This window comes from Castanea sativa, chromosome 12, assembly GCF_040712315.1.
Source record: "Castanea sativa cultivar Marrone di Chiusa Pesio chromosome 12, ASM4071231v1".
Lineage (NCBI taxonomy): Eukaryota > Viridiplantae > Streptophyta > Magnoliopsida > Fagales > Fagaceae > Castanea > Castanea sativa.
Window position 1 is genome coordinate 46,362,592 of NC_134024.1, and position 15,876 is coordinate 46,378,467.

The following is a 15,876-nucleotide window of genomic DNA, read 5'->3' on the forward strand; positions in this document are numbered from 1 at the left end:
TTTGTTAACCCAAAGAAACCCAAGGAGGCTTGTGTTGACTCCAATCATTGTCAAATTTAAAATTGGGTTTTCTTTAAAATTACCCAACCAATAAGAAAATGGAAGAGGTGGGATTTGGGGTAGAAAAAAAAATTCAAATAATCTCAAAAATATTGGTACAGTTCTTGAAGTTCGCAAATGTGGGGTCCCATAAGAAAAAAAAACAAACAATGTCATACACAGTAGTACACTCTAACCACTTTTAGCACCGAATTTGGCACTGTATCTCAATGTCTTATCTTAAATATTAAATAGTGATAATTTCGTGAATTAAATTTGAGTCGGTAGCAATATTAAAACCTTTCAAAGGCTAAAATAATAAGATAATTTCTTTTAAAATTTCAAATCATGAATTTTATTTATTTATTTAAAGCATTTACACATCTTTTTTATTTATTTAAAGCATTTAAATAAATAATAAGATCATTATTCATTTTTTTAAAGCTTTTAAAATTTGGTGTTTCACCTAATCAATTAATTTTGATTTTCTGACAAACACTTTATCACTTTAAGCAAACTCCTTTTCTTTTCTTTTTTAATACCTACTTTAAGAAAACTCTAAATGGAGTTTTCCCACTGTATCTTTTATGTTCAATAGTTGTCAAATTGATTTAAGAAGAACAAAGTCAGCATAGTTTGATCATTGATTTTTCACTCTTCTTTGTTCTGTTACAGTTTAAACTAATGAAAATGAATAATTGAGATAACAAGAGGTTTCAAATTAAAACAAATTTATAAATTTAACACTTTAATTTGTAAAATTAAGAATTTTGAAATCAATTTTAAAATGAAGTATTTAATAAGTAAACTCTACCATAAATTTATTCTTAAAAGAAAAAAAAGAAAAAGAATTACTCTTAAGCTCTATATACTTTCACGTCATCCCCTAAAAAAGAAAAGTGGATGATTCATCAATTAAAAGCATTGATTCTGTTAGCAAAAAGCATTCATTTTAATTTGGGACACACGATATCTTGTTGGCCAATTGAAAAGAAAACCACGAAAGGAGTAGCAAATAAAAATTAAAGGGAAATATAAGTAAAAGAGAAGGCATGAATGAGGTGAGTCTATGGCCACATATTATGGACCTACCTAAGATATATGGATTTAATTGTGGACATGACTTCCATTCACTTCATGTTTCTTGTGATGCACTCCATCCATTCAATTAATTCACATCCTCGATGTCATGCACAATGCGTACATATCGAAACCCCCCGTGTATAAACTAATCTCTATATTTTTCTATACAATCTTTTAGTAATTCTTTCATGTATGCTCGGTTTGACTTTTTACATTTTGTTCATTCTTCTATTAACCATATATAACTTCTTTCTCCAAAAATAAATAAATAAATAAATAAAGGGTTTAGTTTACTTGTATATTTTTAACTGGACGTGTACTTTTGTTTTAAATATATAATAGCAAGTAATAATGAGTTTTAATTTTTAATTTTTATTTAGTTAGTGGGTGATGTGGCAGTTTCTCATTAAAAAAATGTGTCGCCACAAATCATTTAAAAATTCTTTCAAATATTTATTTATTAAAATTGTGAAAAAAATTCTATTGTATTCGATAACGAAAATTGTACAAGAATTCCTCTTATATTTGAAAACATATAGATGCGGCTCCACATTGATGCCAGGATGGTCACAGGACCACCTTGACTTGAAAAAAAAAATTATATATAAATTTAAAAAGATTTACGATGTTCTTTATCTTTTAAAAAAAAATTATGACCACTATAAAAATTTTTAAGCCCAACATAATTAAATTTTGGGCAAGGTTTAGCATCAAACTTGGTTATAGATTAAGGATACAACTCCACTTAATATTTTTTTTTATTGGATGTGAATTTTCACGAATTCATCATCGGCTTACATTTTCTTCACATATCCTTCATGCTTGCAAAATTCTAATAAGATAAAAAAATTAATAGTTATGTCATCTATCGAATGTTTAAATTTCGAGTTTTTGTAGTCTAAAATTATACATAAAAATAAGTTTATGGATCAAATAATAATTAACATTCAATTGACATGAAATTTCATGTGTTTTAAAAACATAAAGAACATATAATTCAACTGTTATATTATCAAAATATATAATCATGTTAATTTGTTTAATGAGAGTTGTAACCTTAGGCTACAACTAAATTTGTAGTTAAATTTTGTCCTTGGTTTTTGGTCTCGTTAACAATATATTAAGCCCTTACAAATAAAAAGAAAAAGTCCAAGAAAATTTTTATTAAACTAAAATTTTGAAAGAAAAGATGATGAAACTATTATGCAACATTTTCAAAATAAGAAAACTCATGGAATGAAATTGTAAAATTTTATATATTTACATTTTATATATATATATATATATATATATTTCAATATATGAATTTCTCTTTTTATTAGATTTTGTATAATTTAAGTTTCATAATGATCACTCTAAAAAAAAAATTATAGAGCCGTCACTGAAGACAAATGAGTATGGTATAAATATAGGTAAAGTACAAGTAATCGAGTGACTGCAGAACCTAATAGACTTATACACTAAAAAAATTAATAAAGCCACACTAATCATACTTATAGTCAAGTCAGTTTATAAACTTTTTTATAAAAAACTAAAATTTAAATAGTCTTAGGTCTTTCTATTGCTTAACTGCCAAAAGCTAATAAGCAATGAGTCTTGCACTCGAGTAGTTTTCAAATTTTCCACAACCCTTTTAACATATATGTTAAAATCATCAATTTGAGTCAACCATTCTTACATAATTAACAAGAAGGAAAAAATGTATTAAAACAAAAATCCCAAAACCCCACATACCAGTTTCCAGGCTTTCATGAACTTATGACAACTTTCTAGAGAGGAAATTGGACATTGGGTATTTTACCGTCCAAGGCCCGGCAACTCCACTTTCCACCATTTACGGATTGAGAGAGACACAGAAGAATTAGAATTTACCAGTTTAATAAATAAAAAAATACAAATAAAATAAAAATAAAAAGGTCAACAAATCCTCATATATTTTTTAATCCAAAAATAAATAAAAATCTTCATCTTTTTTGCCTATTTAACTTCATGACTACTCAACCATTTCCCTTCCCCCCTTCCCTTCTCTTCTCTCTCACTCACAAAAAAAGAGCTTTTGCTTAGCTTTTTTCTTCACCAAACATATTCATTTCTTCTTGTTTCTCTTTCATTCTCACCCAACTCAGCCCCCCATTTAGCTCACATGGGGTCATATTGAACCACATTCAATCATTACAAAATTTCCAACCTCCCTTTGCCAAACCATCTTGCTTTTTATTAAGACCAACAAAGAAGAAGAAAAAGGAGACACAAAAAAAGAGGAACCCAAAAACTTTAATCAACTTAGTCCTTTTAACTAGTTAGTGAAATCATCAATTAAGTGTCAACATGGAGAATGATTTTTTCCTAAACCCAGCACTGCATTTTGAACCACCATCAGCTTCAATAATGCCCACTTGGCGCTCTCTTTCAGCAGCCATGGAAATTCAAATTCAGGGGACTGAGCAATCCCAAGATTGCTTTTTTAGTCCCAACACAGATCAAAGTGTCCACTTTGATTCAGCCTTGAGTTCAATGGTGTCTTCACCTGCAGCATCAACTAACAATGTTTCTAATGACAGTTTTGTGATCAGGGAGTTGATAGGAAAGCTGGGAAACATTGGAAATAGCAGTGCCAACAATTCATGCTATAGCACTCCTTTGAATTCTCCTCCTAAGCAGCTAACCTTGCCTATGACTGATCATTTGGTAAAAGAGAACTTACCCAGTTTGGGAAAGTCTATGCCCTTGAATTCTAGTGTGGCAGAGTTCTCCACTGACCCTGGATTTGCTGAGAGAGCTGCAAGGTTTTCACGCTTTGGAAGCAGGAGTTTCAATGGTAGAACAGGCCAATTGGGACTAAACAACGCTGAATTCCAGAAGAAACCAAATATTTTGATGGCAAATGGGAATCAGAATCTCCCCAGAGTTTCTAGTAGTCCTTCTCTCAAAGCAAATGGATCTCAAATGGGTGCCCAGGAAAACAAGAATTCTTCTCCATTGCAGGATTCTCAGGAGGAATCCACCATTTCTGAGCAAAACCCAAATGGGGATTCCAATTCCAGGAAAAGAAAAGCAGCTTCCAGGGGGAAAAAGGAGCCTCCATCATCATCACCGTCTGCCAATGCTACAAAGGTATAGACTTGTAAGTCAATTCTATCCAATTTTCCCATTTTGATTTGGTTGAGCATTTATTGAATTCAGTATTACTTTGCTTCCAGGTGGGTGAAGCTAATGATAACTCGAAAGCAAAAAGAAGCAAGCCTAATGAGGATAATGGAAACGAAAATGGCCCTGTTAAAGCAGAGGACGAAACCCAAAAAAGTAGTGCAGACAAGACTAACGCAAAACCTCCTGAGCCTCCCAAGGACTACATTCATGTTAGAGCAAGAAGGGGTCAGGCTACTGACAGCCATAGTCTTGCCGAAAGAGTAAGAATTATGTCTCAATTTTCTCCAATTTGACATTGCATTTTCATGTTTTTGATGCAAAATTATCAATTATCCTAAAATCTTAAGCTATTAGAAAATTGTGAATTTAATCATTATTTTAACATTCGATAGGTCCGAAGAGAGAAGATTAGCGAAAGGATGAAGCTTCTACAAGATCTTGTACCTGGTTGCAATAAGGTGTGAGAAAGTTTAGAATTTGAATGGATAGGATTTTAAGTACACGAACATGTCGACTAATAGAGCCTATGATTTTGCATTTCAGGTCACCGGAAAAGCACTTATGCTTGATGAAATTATAAACTATGTGCAGTCGTTGCAACGTCAAGTCGAGGTAAAGTAATGTCTAGTCAATTAACAATTTGTGATTTTTTTTGAAAAAAATTCAATTTACCTTGCTAATTGGGTATGGAAATATTGTTGCAGTTCCTTTCCATGAAATTGGCTTCTGTCAATACCAAAATGGATGCCAGCATGGATAGTCTATTTTCCAAAGATGTAAGTTTGTTCTCTTTTTAAGGCAAAAGCTTTTTCTATTTTCTACATTCCAATTTTCCTCAATTGGAATTTCTGGCATCTTTTTTTAGATATTTCAATCGAACAACAATTTGCCACACCCAATATTCCCATTAGATTCCTCGGCATCAGCTTTTTATGGTCAGCAGCCCCAGCAAAATCCAGCACTACATAGCAACATATCTAACGGGACAGTGACCCAATGCTCTGTGGACCCAATTGACACTCTACTATGCCAAAGTCTAAGCATGCAATTACTTCCACTCAATGGTTTTAGTGAGAGTGTTGCTCAAGTAAGCAAAATTTTGACATTTTCCTCAACAATAATGGTCTTCAAAATTCAAATAAATCAATTTATTTATTAAAGTCATCTTTTGTCTCAATTTTCAACAAATAAACTAGCAAAATAGTGCACACGGACGTCTAACCCCCTTTTGTTTGATTATTTCCAGTTTCCAAATTTTGGTGAAGATGATCTGCAGACCATTGTACAAATGGGTTTGGGTCCAAATCCTAGCCGGGAAACAGCATTGCAGCCACAAAGCTTCCATGGTAAGGAAATGAGGGAATCAAAAGTTTTCCTTTGAAAGTGATTCACACCCACAAAAATGTGATCCATGATAAGAATTCTTATCATGCAGGCTCAAATCAAGCACCACACATGAAGGTTGAGCAGTGATTGATTTGCACCCTCATCAATTCAAGGCCCCGAAGCAAAGAGAGGCTGCTGTATATACAAGAGATTAATTTGGCCCATTACATGAACCACTAAGCCATTCATCTTTAGGTCTAATGAAGTGGACAATTTTTTCTTTTTCATTTTATTTTTATTTTTCCTTTTCAATGTGATTTTGTTGTCTAATTTTTTTTTTTGGGGGGGGAGGGGGGGAGTTATTTTTGTATCCACTATCCACTGTCTTTTGGTGCAAAAAGTCTATCTGCACCGCATGTAATATAACAATTACAGTGCTAATTAATAGAAGAGTTTTCTATTCTACAAGCTTTCACTATCCTTCCTGTTAGATATTTTGTCCTACATATCAATTGTACAGGAAAATTTGGCAACCATCTTTATCATTTATATCTGTGTCATGTCAATTGCACACTGTTAATTGTTAAATCATGTAATCTAGTAGATATGATTCTCATTTGTGTTGTAACCAGCTGTATAAGTGGGGCTCTGCACTCAAATAAAAAGTCTATATTTGAATGATTAGGACATTTGGTTATCTTGAGCTGGGGTCAACCATAATTTCTGCCATATTTTGGGCTCCTGTAATTTTCATTATTAACCAAATACAGAAGCTTCTGTTCCCTTTTTTACAGTGCAGAATATAAAATCAATCAAGCAAAGGTTAGAAGTTATAACCACTCCTTTAAACAAAAAAAAGTTAAATTCTTTTATAATACAAAAGAGCATAATAGGGAATCCCAGGTTGTCAAGTGGTGAGATTCTGACTAGGCCCAATGAATCAAAAGAACTTTTTAATCTTTACCTACTTTTTAACATATACATATACATATATATATATATATATATATATATATATATATATTTGTGAATGGAGAAAAGGGTTTGTAGTGGAGTTCAGGTTTGTAAAGATACCCTTAAAAATTAATAAATATACCAATCTTTTTATGAGGGGCTGTTAGTTGAAAATCCAGTTTCTGGGGTTCAGCAAAAGATTTCTGCACTGCAGCCTTAAACAGTATTATATTCAGGGCTCTATTATTGTTCTGCAGATTAATGTAATTTAATTACTAGAAAGATGCTTTGAATGTGGTGCAATGTACAGAACAGTTAAATAAAATAATACAATTATTTAATCAATATACATCTGTTGCAGTTTACCAAAAACAAAAATAAAATAATTTATATTACAGTAACAACAATAAGAAAAAAATTTAAAAATTTTTAAAGATAGTAATGGATGCTCATGTGACAGTTTTGTCTCCGAAAAGTTTAGAAAGGTCCAATCATATTGCTACGTGTCTAGGGATTGTTATTTTGTTGTATATTATTTTTTTGCTGTTTAATTCATGCCTTGGTGGCCTTTTCTGAATTGATTACTTCCTTAAGATTTTTTCTGAAAAATTTGGTGGTTGGTCGGAAAAAAATAACCTTGCAAGTACAAGCCAGACCAGGCTTTGCTGTTTTCAATTGTTTTAAATAATTTTTAAAACATGCAAATTCAACATTATTCTAATATGCTCACCCTTTCTTGAGCTTGTTTTTGTTTAACACTAACTTTTAGAATTGAATTCTTGAAGAATTTCCTTTCTGTGCAACCTATAAATCATTGTTTCAGCAGGTAAACATATAAAATTATTTCCTTTCTTTGCAACCTATAAGAATTTCAAGTTTTTGTGATTTAAAGTTGTATATAAAAAATAAGTTAATTGATCAAATAGTAAATAATATCCAATTTGAACGAAATTTGATACGTATGTTAAGAACATAAGAAACATGAAATTCAACAGTTAGATTCTCAAAATTCACACACAGAAAAGAAATATATAAGAAGTTTGAAGAGTTTCTCTCCAAACTAGTTTGGAGAGAAACTTTGTTCTATATGATATTCATCCAGGCATAACTCAATTCATTTTACCCTAGTAAATCTTGTTTAAATGTTAAATGAACAATTGAAAAAAGGCTTTTTTAATGGGAGCACTTATGCACTCGCTAAGGAGGTTTATAAAAGGTCCCATTTCCATTAGGATGTAAGAAAAACTAATAAAAAATACGCTTTAAATTTAAAGTATTTTTATTAAAAAAGAAAGAAAAAAAACCAATGGATTGCATTATAAAACCCAACCTTAAAACACCCGTTAATTGGATCCTTCACTTAATCTAGTAACTTCTGGAATAGAAAAGAGTTTGAGCTTTGTAGTGGTGACTTCTTACTAATTGCATAGCTTTCCACCCATTGTTTGAGGGAAAAAAAAATAGTAGAAGTGGTGAGAAGGAATTTACACAAGCCAAAACTCTATGATGTTGCATTAGATTTTCTAGTTTGCATTTCATCCGTGGACTTCTGAATTTTTGCCAGTTGCCACAATAATTGTTGGACTAGGGTCATTTTGATACCAAATTCTGTGTTTTTTGTTTTTTATTGAAAGTTCCAGTTAAGGAATGCCGTTTGGTAGCAAAATTACCCCGATTCCAACAATTATGGTGGCAACTAGCAAAAGTTCAGAAGTCCACAGATGAAATGCCAACTTTAAAGTCCAATGTAGCATCACAGATTTTCGGCTTTTACAAACTCCTTCTCACTATGCTTCTACTATTATTTTTCTTTCTCAAATGATGGAAGGGAAACTAAACAATTAGTAAAGTCACTACTGCAAAGTTTCACACTTACTTTTTCAAAACTATATACCAAGTGAAAATGTAGATCGGTTAAACATCTTCCATAGCTATGAGTAAGACATGAATCTTCTTATTAAGCTACTTAGAGTAGGGAATTTGCAGGTCAATTGTCACAATCAAATCCTGAAATCCATGTTCTTGATTGAACATAAAAAGTTTCGAGTCTCCGCAAATTTTCCACCAAACGATAAGAATATAAGACCCTACCATTAAAGAATGTTGGGACAGATTTAAAGGACACAGTGGTTGTTTTGGGGGCACTACTATAATGATCACTAAGATAGGTGTCTCTTATTGAGTAATATGTCACTATTTTATCACACATTTTCATTTGGGTCTTTTTCTTTTTTTACCTTAGGAAGAAGCTATGAAAGTTTCTAGGATTTCAACTTGGGTTGGTGTTTTCCTTTGTAAGGGAGAAAACACAGGCTGTGTTGAGGACCATCATTTGTTTCACCAACCATGAATTATTTCAAGCACTCCAACTGTAAACGTGTTATAGTTTTTCTGCATTTCAAAGTTTCTCACAATCAAACACCAAAACTTTAATTTTTTTTTTCCCACCAAGGAAATTTTGCTAGGAAAGTAACTAGTTGCATCACAATCTTACCTGTTATCCAAATTGGATTTGTGGAAAGGTTTTTTCTTTCTTTCAACATTTTCAAGTCATGTACGAGTCATACATAATCAAAGGAACAAATTGCTTTCCAGATATGAGCTCAACATGTAATTAAGACGCGTTCCTCTGGGTCCCACCTGCCTAGAGGATCTTCTGAGTCCTTTGATTTGAGTAAGTTTTCCATCGTGTTGAAGTAAGCCCCTTGTGGTCAAACATGTAATACAATGAACTTCACAACAAAGAGCAAATTCTTGAACCAATTAAAAATAACAATAAAACTTTTCTTTATTTTTTAAATATAGGACTCTTCTACTAGCTGTTTCACAGTTGACACCAGGAAATTCCAACTCCTGCCTGGTTAAATATGTCAGATGGCTTATATTGTCAAAATTTCTAGAGTTTGGACACTTTAATGATGTTTCATATGTCAGGAGTGAATAAAATCAAAGATTCTTTCTATAGGCATGTCCTCCGTCTAAACATTTTAGAATTGTTCAGTACACCTAATGGATTACACTCTCCTTTCATATAAATGTAGATCTCATATACGAAACCTATATATAGGGTCTATCTTTATATGAGAGGAGTGTGTAGTACACCGAGTGCACTGAATAATTTCATTACATTTTTACACGAAAAATAAGGTGCACCTTATTATTTTGGCTAACATTAAATTATTTCACGATAGGAAAAATTGTCGGTATAATCATACCAGTACTCACATCAGAATATAAATTCTTAAGCAGTTTTCATGTTGCAACCTTTTTATTCCGAGTATAACAAGCTTGTAATGTTGATTAATTCATGTGAATATCTGCGATGTAAACCGCGGTCAGAATATTTCATCACAAAGTATTTGGAATGAGGAAAGTCAGATAAATGAAAATTTTACTTAGATATTAGAACCCCAATACTTACATTGAACCTACCATCTGAGACATCGATCTTCATCATCAGCACACATTTACAATACGATTTTTACATAGAAGTCTGATATGACACAAGGCATCGATAGAGGCTGATATAGGCTTTCAAGTAGAGGCAAAATTCAATGGCTTATTCACCAAACCAATGTAGCCCAAATGATTGAAATTTAGCTACTAATATGAATCATCAAACTAGCAATAGAGCAGAATGATTAAACATTGATAATGAACCAGTATTATATGGAATAAAACAAGATCTTTTAAATGATATGTTAGATGCTTGGTCCCATATCATTCATAAGCCAACAGAGAGAGTATAGTTGACTTTAAAAGATGCATAATAGGCATTTTAAGTTGATGTTTGATTGTAATTAATTAACAACTATGATAAATTATTGATTGGATTCAAACTTAAATCACCTACACTAATACTACGATCATCTCAAAAACTGAAATTATTAAATTTAATCATTTGACTGATATTCATTACATCTTATACCGTTATAAAGTAGCAAAGTTATTCTTTTAATTTCCTATTTTATTTTTTAAATGCTACTAAATATTTTGAAAGCCTATCAACTTCATGTTGTGTATCACATGCAAACATACAACTAAACGTAAAACATGGTACTAAACTTTGATAAGTTGTAGAATGTACGAAGTGTAGTACACCATTGCATGTGATACATTGAATGATTTCATGGAGTTGACCACATCGATACAAAGACTAGTCATCAATATTCATTTCAAAACAAAACTCCTCATGCAAAAGGGAAGTATTCCAAGATGGACTAGCCGTTTCATTCAATCGTTCTCACTAACAGTAACATCCTTGGATGGTAGTACAAAAGTATTGTTGTTACTTACTGCAATAAAACCAAGCCATAAAGCAAAGGAAAAACCAAATATTAAAAGTGGTCAATGAAAGCACTCATTCCATCTACACATATCACTAAATACAATGCTATTCATAAGCATTAGTCCAAATGACAGCAATGTATTCCAAATTTACAAAGAAACAACAATTTTTCTAGCCAAAAAAGAAAAAAAAAAACATATTTTTCTGATTGCAACTAATTAGAATAAGGAATTCAAAGTAGTCAAATAGGTCTCAAATCATCATAGACCTACAATGAAATATAGGATCAATCAACATTTATCGAATTTGAAAAAGACCCAAAAAGAAATAGTTTGATATGCATAGATGAATAAGCATATTATAATATAATATTATAAAATTGATAAAATTTTATTTTCCTTTAAACATACTTTTCATGGCTACAACTTGGTTCAAGTTCAATTTATTTTGTATCCCCATATTTAAAAAGTTACATTTCATCCTAGAAAAATTCAAAGTTCGTCCTTTCATTTATCTACAGTTAAAAAAATGGTATACATGCTAGATAAAACACTGGTGTAGTATTTTTTTTTTTTAGGGAAAATTGAATTGGCCTAAAATAGAGTTAATGACAGATGGATAGAATGATGAAATTGATACCTTTTTAAATATTTGCAAGGGCAAAAATTATAGATCCATTCTTAATAAAGTGATCAAATTTTAACCTGCTATCAACTTACTGTAACCCTCTTCCTTTGTCTAGGTGTGGTACCAACTATGAACAAAAGAAAAGTAAAAAGTTGATATTTAAACATTTTAAAGATGTGCAATAATTATTAATATCTAATCATTTTGATATTTTATAAATATAAAGAATATAACAAGACAATATAATTTAACAATAAATTTGTCAAAAATTTTATCCAATAAAAAATATTATGTGGTGTAATATAGACAAAAATCATACCAAATGTAACTTAAACCTAACATATATTGAAATTCATCTTGTAGCCCATAGGTTAGGTAGCTTAGGCTTCTACCATATTTTGAGACTTCAACATAAAATAAAATAAAAATCTACAAAATGGGTGAGAGGATTCAAAACACAAATTCTTCTCATTAAAAGAACCAAACAATGACACACTAAACTACAAGACTTTAACATAAGTAACATAAAACATCATTTTTAAACTGCTTCATAATGTGCAAATTCATTATTCCACTCTCTATCTCTTTTCAACTCCCAAAATTTTACTGCTAACTTGTCTCACCTCTTTCTCATACTATCTTCTCCTCTTTATATTCAAGTTTTGAAACATTTTATTGGATCATTATGTTTCCTTAAACAATAAAAATTTCTCTCAATCCTTGCTTTTTCTTTGATGCGATTTTCAAAATGTGATCACAGTAGTGATATTGTAACAGAGGAGAAATCATGGGACTGCATAAATAAATTAAACTTCCTGTAAATAATTTGAAGCAAAAGTGCGTTGGTAATCACCTAGTAAAAATACAGGTTGTATGATGCTGATATAATTCTTTGCATTCTCTGGCCAAGAAAGAAAAATGAAATTGTAGCCATTCTTTGCCATTATCAAGCATTTCAAAGTGTCGGTAGTATAATGACATAATATTTCCTCCTTTCACATTTATAACGAACTTCACTTAAAACATTGATAATGAGGCAATAGTTACACGCTTGGTCTCATATCATTTGTAAGCCAAGGGCTGCATAGTCTACCAAAGTGTGCCCATCACATCTCGGGGTGCTCTGCATGACAACCACCTGGTGACTTAGATTTGATACTTCTCATGCATTTATGTCATAATTCAATCAGTGCATAATAGAAGAGTTTTTTTTTTTTTTCAAGACATAATCTATTTGACTATTCTGTTGGTACACTTAGTTATTATAGAAAGAAATCTCTTCAGAATGATCCTAAAATGCTAGCAAAAAGTTTTGAACTAAGGATCTCGTAAATTGCATGAAATCTTAGGAATCACTAAATCAACCTTTTATGACAAAATACTAAATTCCAATTTAAGGTCCCTTGTTCTTATCCATGTTTAGTACTTGATTTTTCAAAACTTTAAGCTACTAAGAAACTATAAATTTAATTATTTAACTAATATTCTAACAGTTCACACTGACTACACATGAACAAGTATATTCTTTGACCTTCATTATTGTTTAAATGGTACGGAATATTCTGTTAGTCTGCTAACAAATAATGTTTTGTTACCACATTCAATGTCGTGCTACAACTACGAGTAAAACATGATTGATTAGTCCTAGAATCAATGGACACTGTAACCGACAAATGTGAATACCTCTGGTAACAATTGTCCGGTCCTTTATAAAGTAGTGGGTAACGAAAATAAATGCTTTAAAAGGCTGAAAGAAGCAAATTGACAAAAGATGACGAAATAAACCAGTATTTTGAGCAAGATGGGATGGAGAATTGACCTGAAATTATTCAATACATTCGGTGAATTATACTATTCTATGTGATTTTTATGAACACAATTCACATGTGGGGTTTATCTCTATACGGAAGGAGGACATAATTTACCACGTACATTGAATAATTTTACAAACTTGACTATATCAATTTAGTGATGGGTCATCAGGGCAAAATGGCATTGTTCCAATTTTCCAAGATAAATTAGCCTTTTCATTCAGCCATTCTCACTAACTATAAGATACTTATTACTAAAAAAATCTTTTGTCATCAAATAAGAGATATGAGATTCAATCACTGTGTACATAAAAAAAACAGTTAGTATCTTGATTTAATGATAAAGACTAAAGAACAATCACTTGGAGCAAATGCCATTCATTTGAAATACTATCGTTTCTATCAAAAAGTAAAAAACCAGGAGATAATGCAAAAGCAAAGGATATACCATATATAAAAGTGGTCCATAACGGCACTTCAATACTCCCATCTACACATATCACAAAGACAAAGTTAAATGCTGTTCATAAGCATTAGTCCAAATAAAAGCAATGTTTTCCAAATTTACAAGGAAAGAACATCATCCTTTTCCCATTGCAAGTTATAATTAAGGAATTCAAAACATCAAATAGGAAATATCACTCTGTATCATAGAACTATAATGAAACATATGATCAATCAACACCTTATGAAAAATTTTAAAACAAAAAGACCCAGAAAAAAAATGGTTTGATCCTCATAGATTTTTTTTTTTTTTTTTAGAAGAGTTTGATCCTCATGGATGAATAAGCATATTACAATGCTAGCTTATAAAATCTATATAAACTTTTTTTTATAGCATATATTTTTATTTTCCTTGAAATATACTTTCGTGCCTAAAACCTGGTATTCAATTTTTTTTTTATTCCTAATATTTAAAAAGTTACAATTTCATCCTAAAATATTTGAAAATTCTTCCTTTCATTTTTCTTCAGTTGAAAATTTTGCATACATGCCTGATAAAACGTCGATATGGTATGTTAAAAAAATTATTTGGTTTGAAAGAGGGTTGATGACAGATGAACGGAAGGATGATATTGATACCTTTTAGATTTTTACTATTAACTTTAGCCTTTCCATCACCTAGACTTGCAGATTTGCAGCTATACATATTGAAACTCATGCTCTAGGTAGCTTATGCTCCCGCCAAATGGCCTTTTCTTTCGAGGGATTGTGGAATATAGAGCCTCAATATCTAACATTGCACAGCTTCTTTTTTTTAAACATTATTAAAAAAAAAAAAAAAAAAAGGTGGTTCCTTAATATAATTTATTATGTCCAAAAACAAAACTTCTTACAAGTAAGATGAAGAGAAATTACCACCGCGCATCCTTGGTGCGGTGGTCACTCTACAAGTATAAATGCTTGTGGGGTGTGAGAGGCAATTATACATTTAGATTAGACTATAGTAGAAATTCTATCTCGTATAAAAAAATATTTTAAAAATGAAGAGAAATTATTAAGTCCATTGGAGGATTGTTTCAATGGTTCTTCACTGATCCTCTCAACCAATAAAATGCTGCCACATATACAAGTGTTACACTGTTCAGTGATTTTTTTTTTCCTTGTGTTGATTCATTCACATACATAGATGTGATTGGTTGGGAGTACCATTTCAACAATCCTCTCGTTGGACCAAATAATTTCTCATTTTATTGATATGATCACAATAGTGATCATATTGTAACATATGAAAAACCATAGGACTAAAATTTAAAAAATAATAATAATAATTTTGAAGTGAAAGTGCGTTGGTAATCACCAATAGTACAGGTTGTATGATGCTAATATAATTATTTTGTGTTCTCTGGCCAAAAAAATAAAGATGAAATTGTAGTTATTTCTTGTAATATAGTATATACTATAATTACTGTCTTATAAAATCTACAAACCTTTATATATATTTCCTTAAAATATATTTTTGTGCCTAAAAACTTGGTTTAAGTTTTTTTTTTTAATTTTAATTCCTCATATATAAAGAATTTCAATTTCATCCTGAAAACTTTAAAAGATTGTCCTTTCATTTATTTGGGATTAAAAGAATTGCATACATGCCTTATAAAACACCGTTGTGGCATGCCAAAAAGCTTATGTGACCTGAAAGAAAGTTGACGGATGAGTAATATTAATACCTTTCAAATTTTCGAAGAGTTATTAGATTTTAGCTAAGTCATCAACTTATTGCAACCCTCTTCTTTTATTTGGGCTTGTTGTAGGTAACCTATGATTCTACCATATTGCCTTTTCTTTTAAGGGATTGTGGAATATAGAGCCTCTTACATCACACAACTTGTTTTTAAACATTAAAAATAAAAATGTTCCTTATACCATCTATTATGTCCAAAAATAAAATCTCACAAGCCAGGTGAGGAGGATTTAAACCCAGATTCTCCTCATTGGAAAAAAAAAAAATCAGATAATGGCATTATACAAGACTTTTGACATTAAACCTCATTTAGAGTCCTTCAAATGTGCCTAATTATTATCCAGCTCTATATCTTTTCAACCCCTAAATTTTTCTGCTTACTTGTCTCATCTCTTTCTCAATATTTTCATTTT

At 31.0% G+C, this 15,876-nt stretch overlaps 1 protein-coding gene across 1 annotated transcript; it reads left to right on the forward strand.

The window, feature by feature from the left end:
* The first annotated feature begins 3,135 nt into the window (after window positions 1–3,135).
* On the forward strand, window positions 3,136–6,073 carry LOC142618667 (transcription factor bHLH62). The gene is made up of 8 exons (XM_075791639.1): window positions 3,136–4,236; window positions 4,323–4,532; window positions 4,665–4,730; window positions 4,816–4,884; window positions 4,977–5,048; window positions 5,138–5,359; window positions 5,519–5,618; window positions 5,708–6,073. The coding sequence occupies exons 1-8, from the start codon at window positions 3,451–3,453 to the stop codon at window positions 5,743–5,745; spliced, it is 1,563 nt and encodes a 520-aa protein (XP_075647754.1). The 5' UTR covers window positions 3,136–3,450; the 3' UTR covers window positions 5,746–6,073.
* The last annotated feature ends 9,803 nt before the right edge of the window (window positions 6,074–15,876 follow it).

What these genes read in the sequence shown, in the direction of transcription:
- LOC142618667 (XM_075791639.1), top strand. Translation starts at nt 3,451, where the DNA reads ATGGAGAATGATTTTTTCCTAAACCCAGCACTGCATTTTGAACCACCA. An exon ending in TTGTACCTGGTTGCAATAAG is followed by an intron (nt 4,731 to 4,815) that starts GTGTGAGAAAGT and finishes TTTGCATTTCAG; the next exon opens with GTCACCGGAAAAGCACTTAT. An exon ending in GCAGCCACAAAGCTTCCATG is followed by an intron (nt 5,619 to 5,707) that starts GTAAGGAAATGA and finishes CTTATCATGCAG; the next exon opens with GCTCAAATCAAGCACCACAC.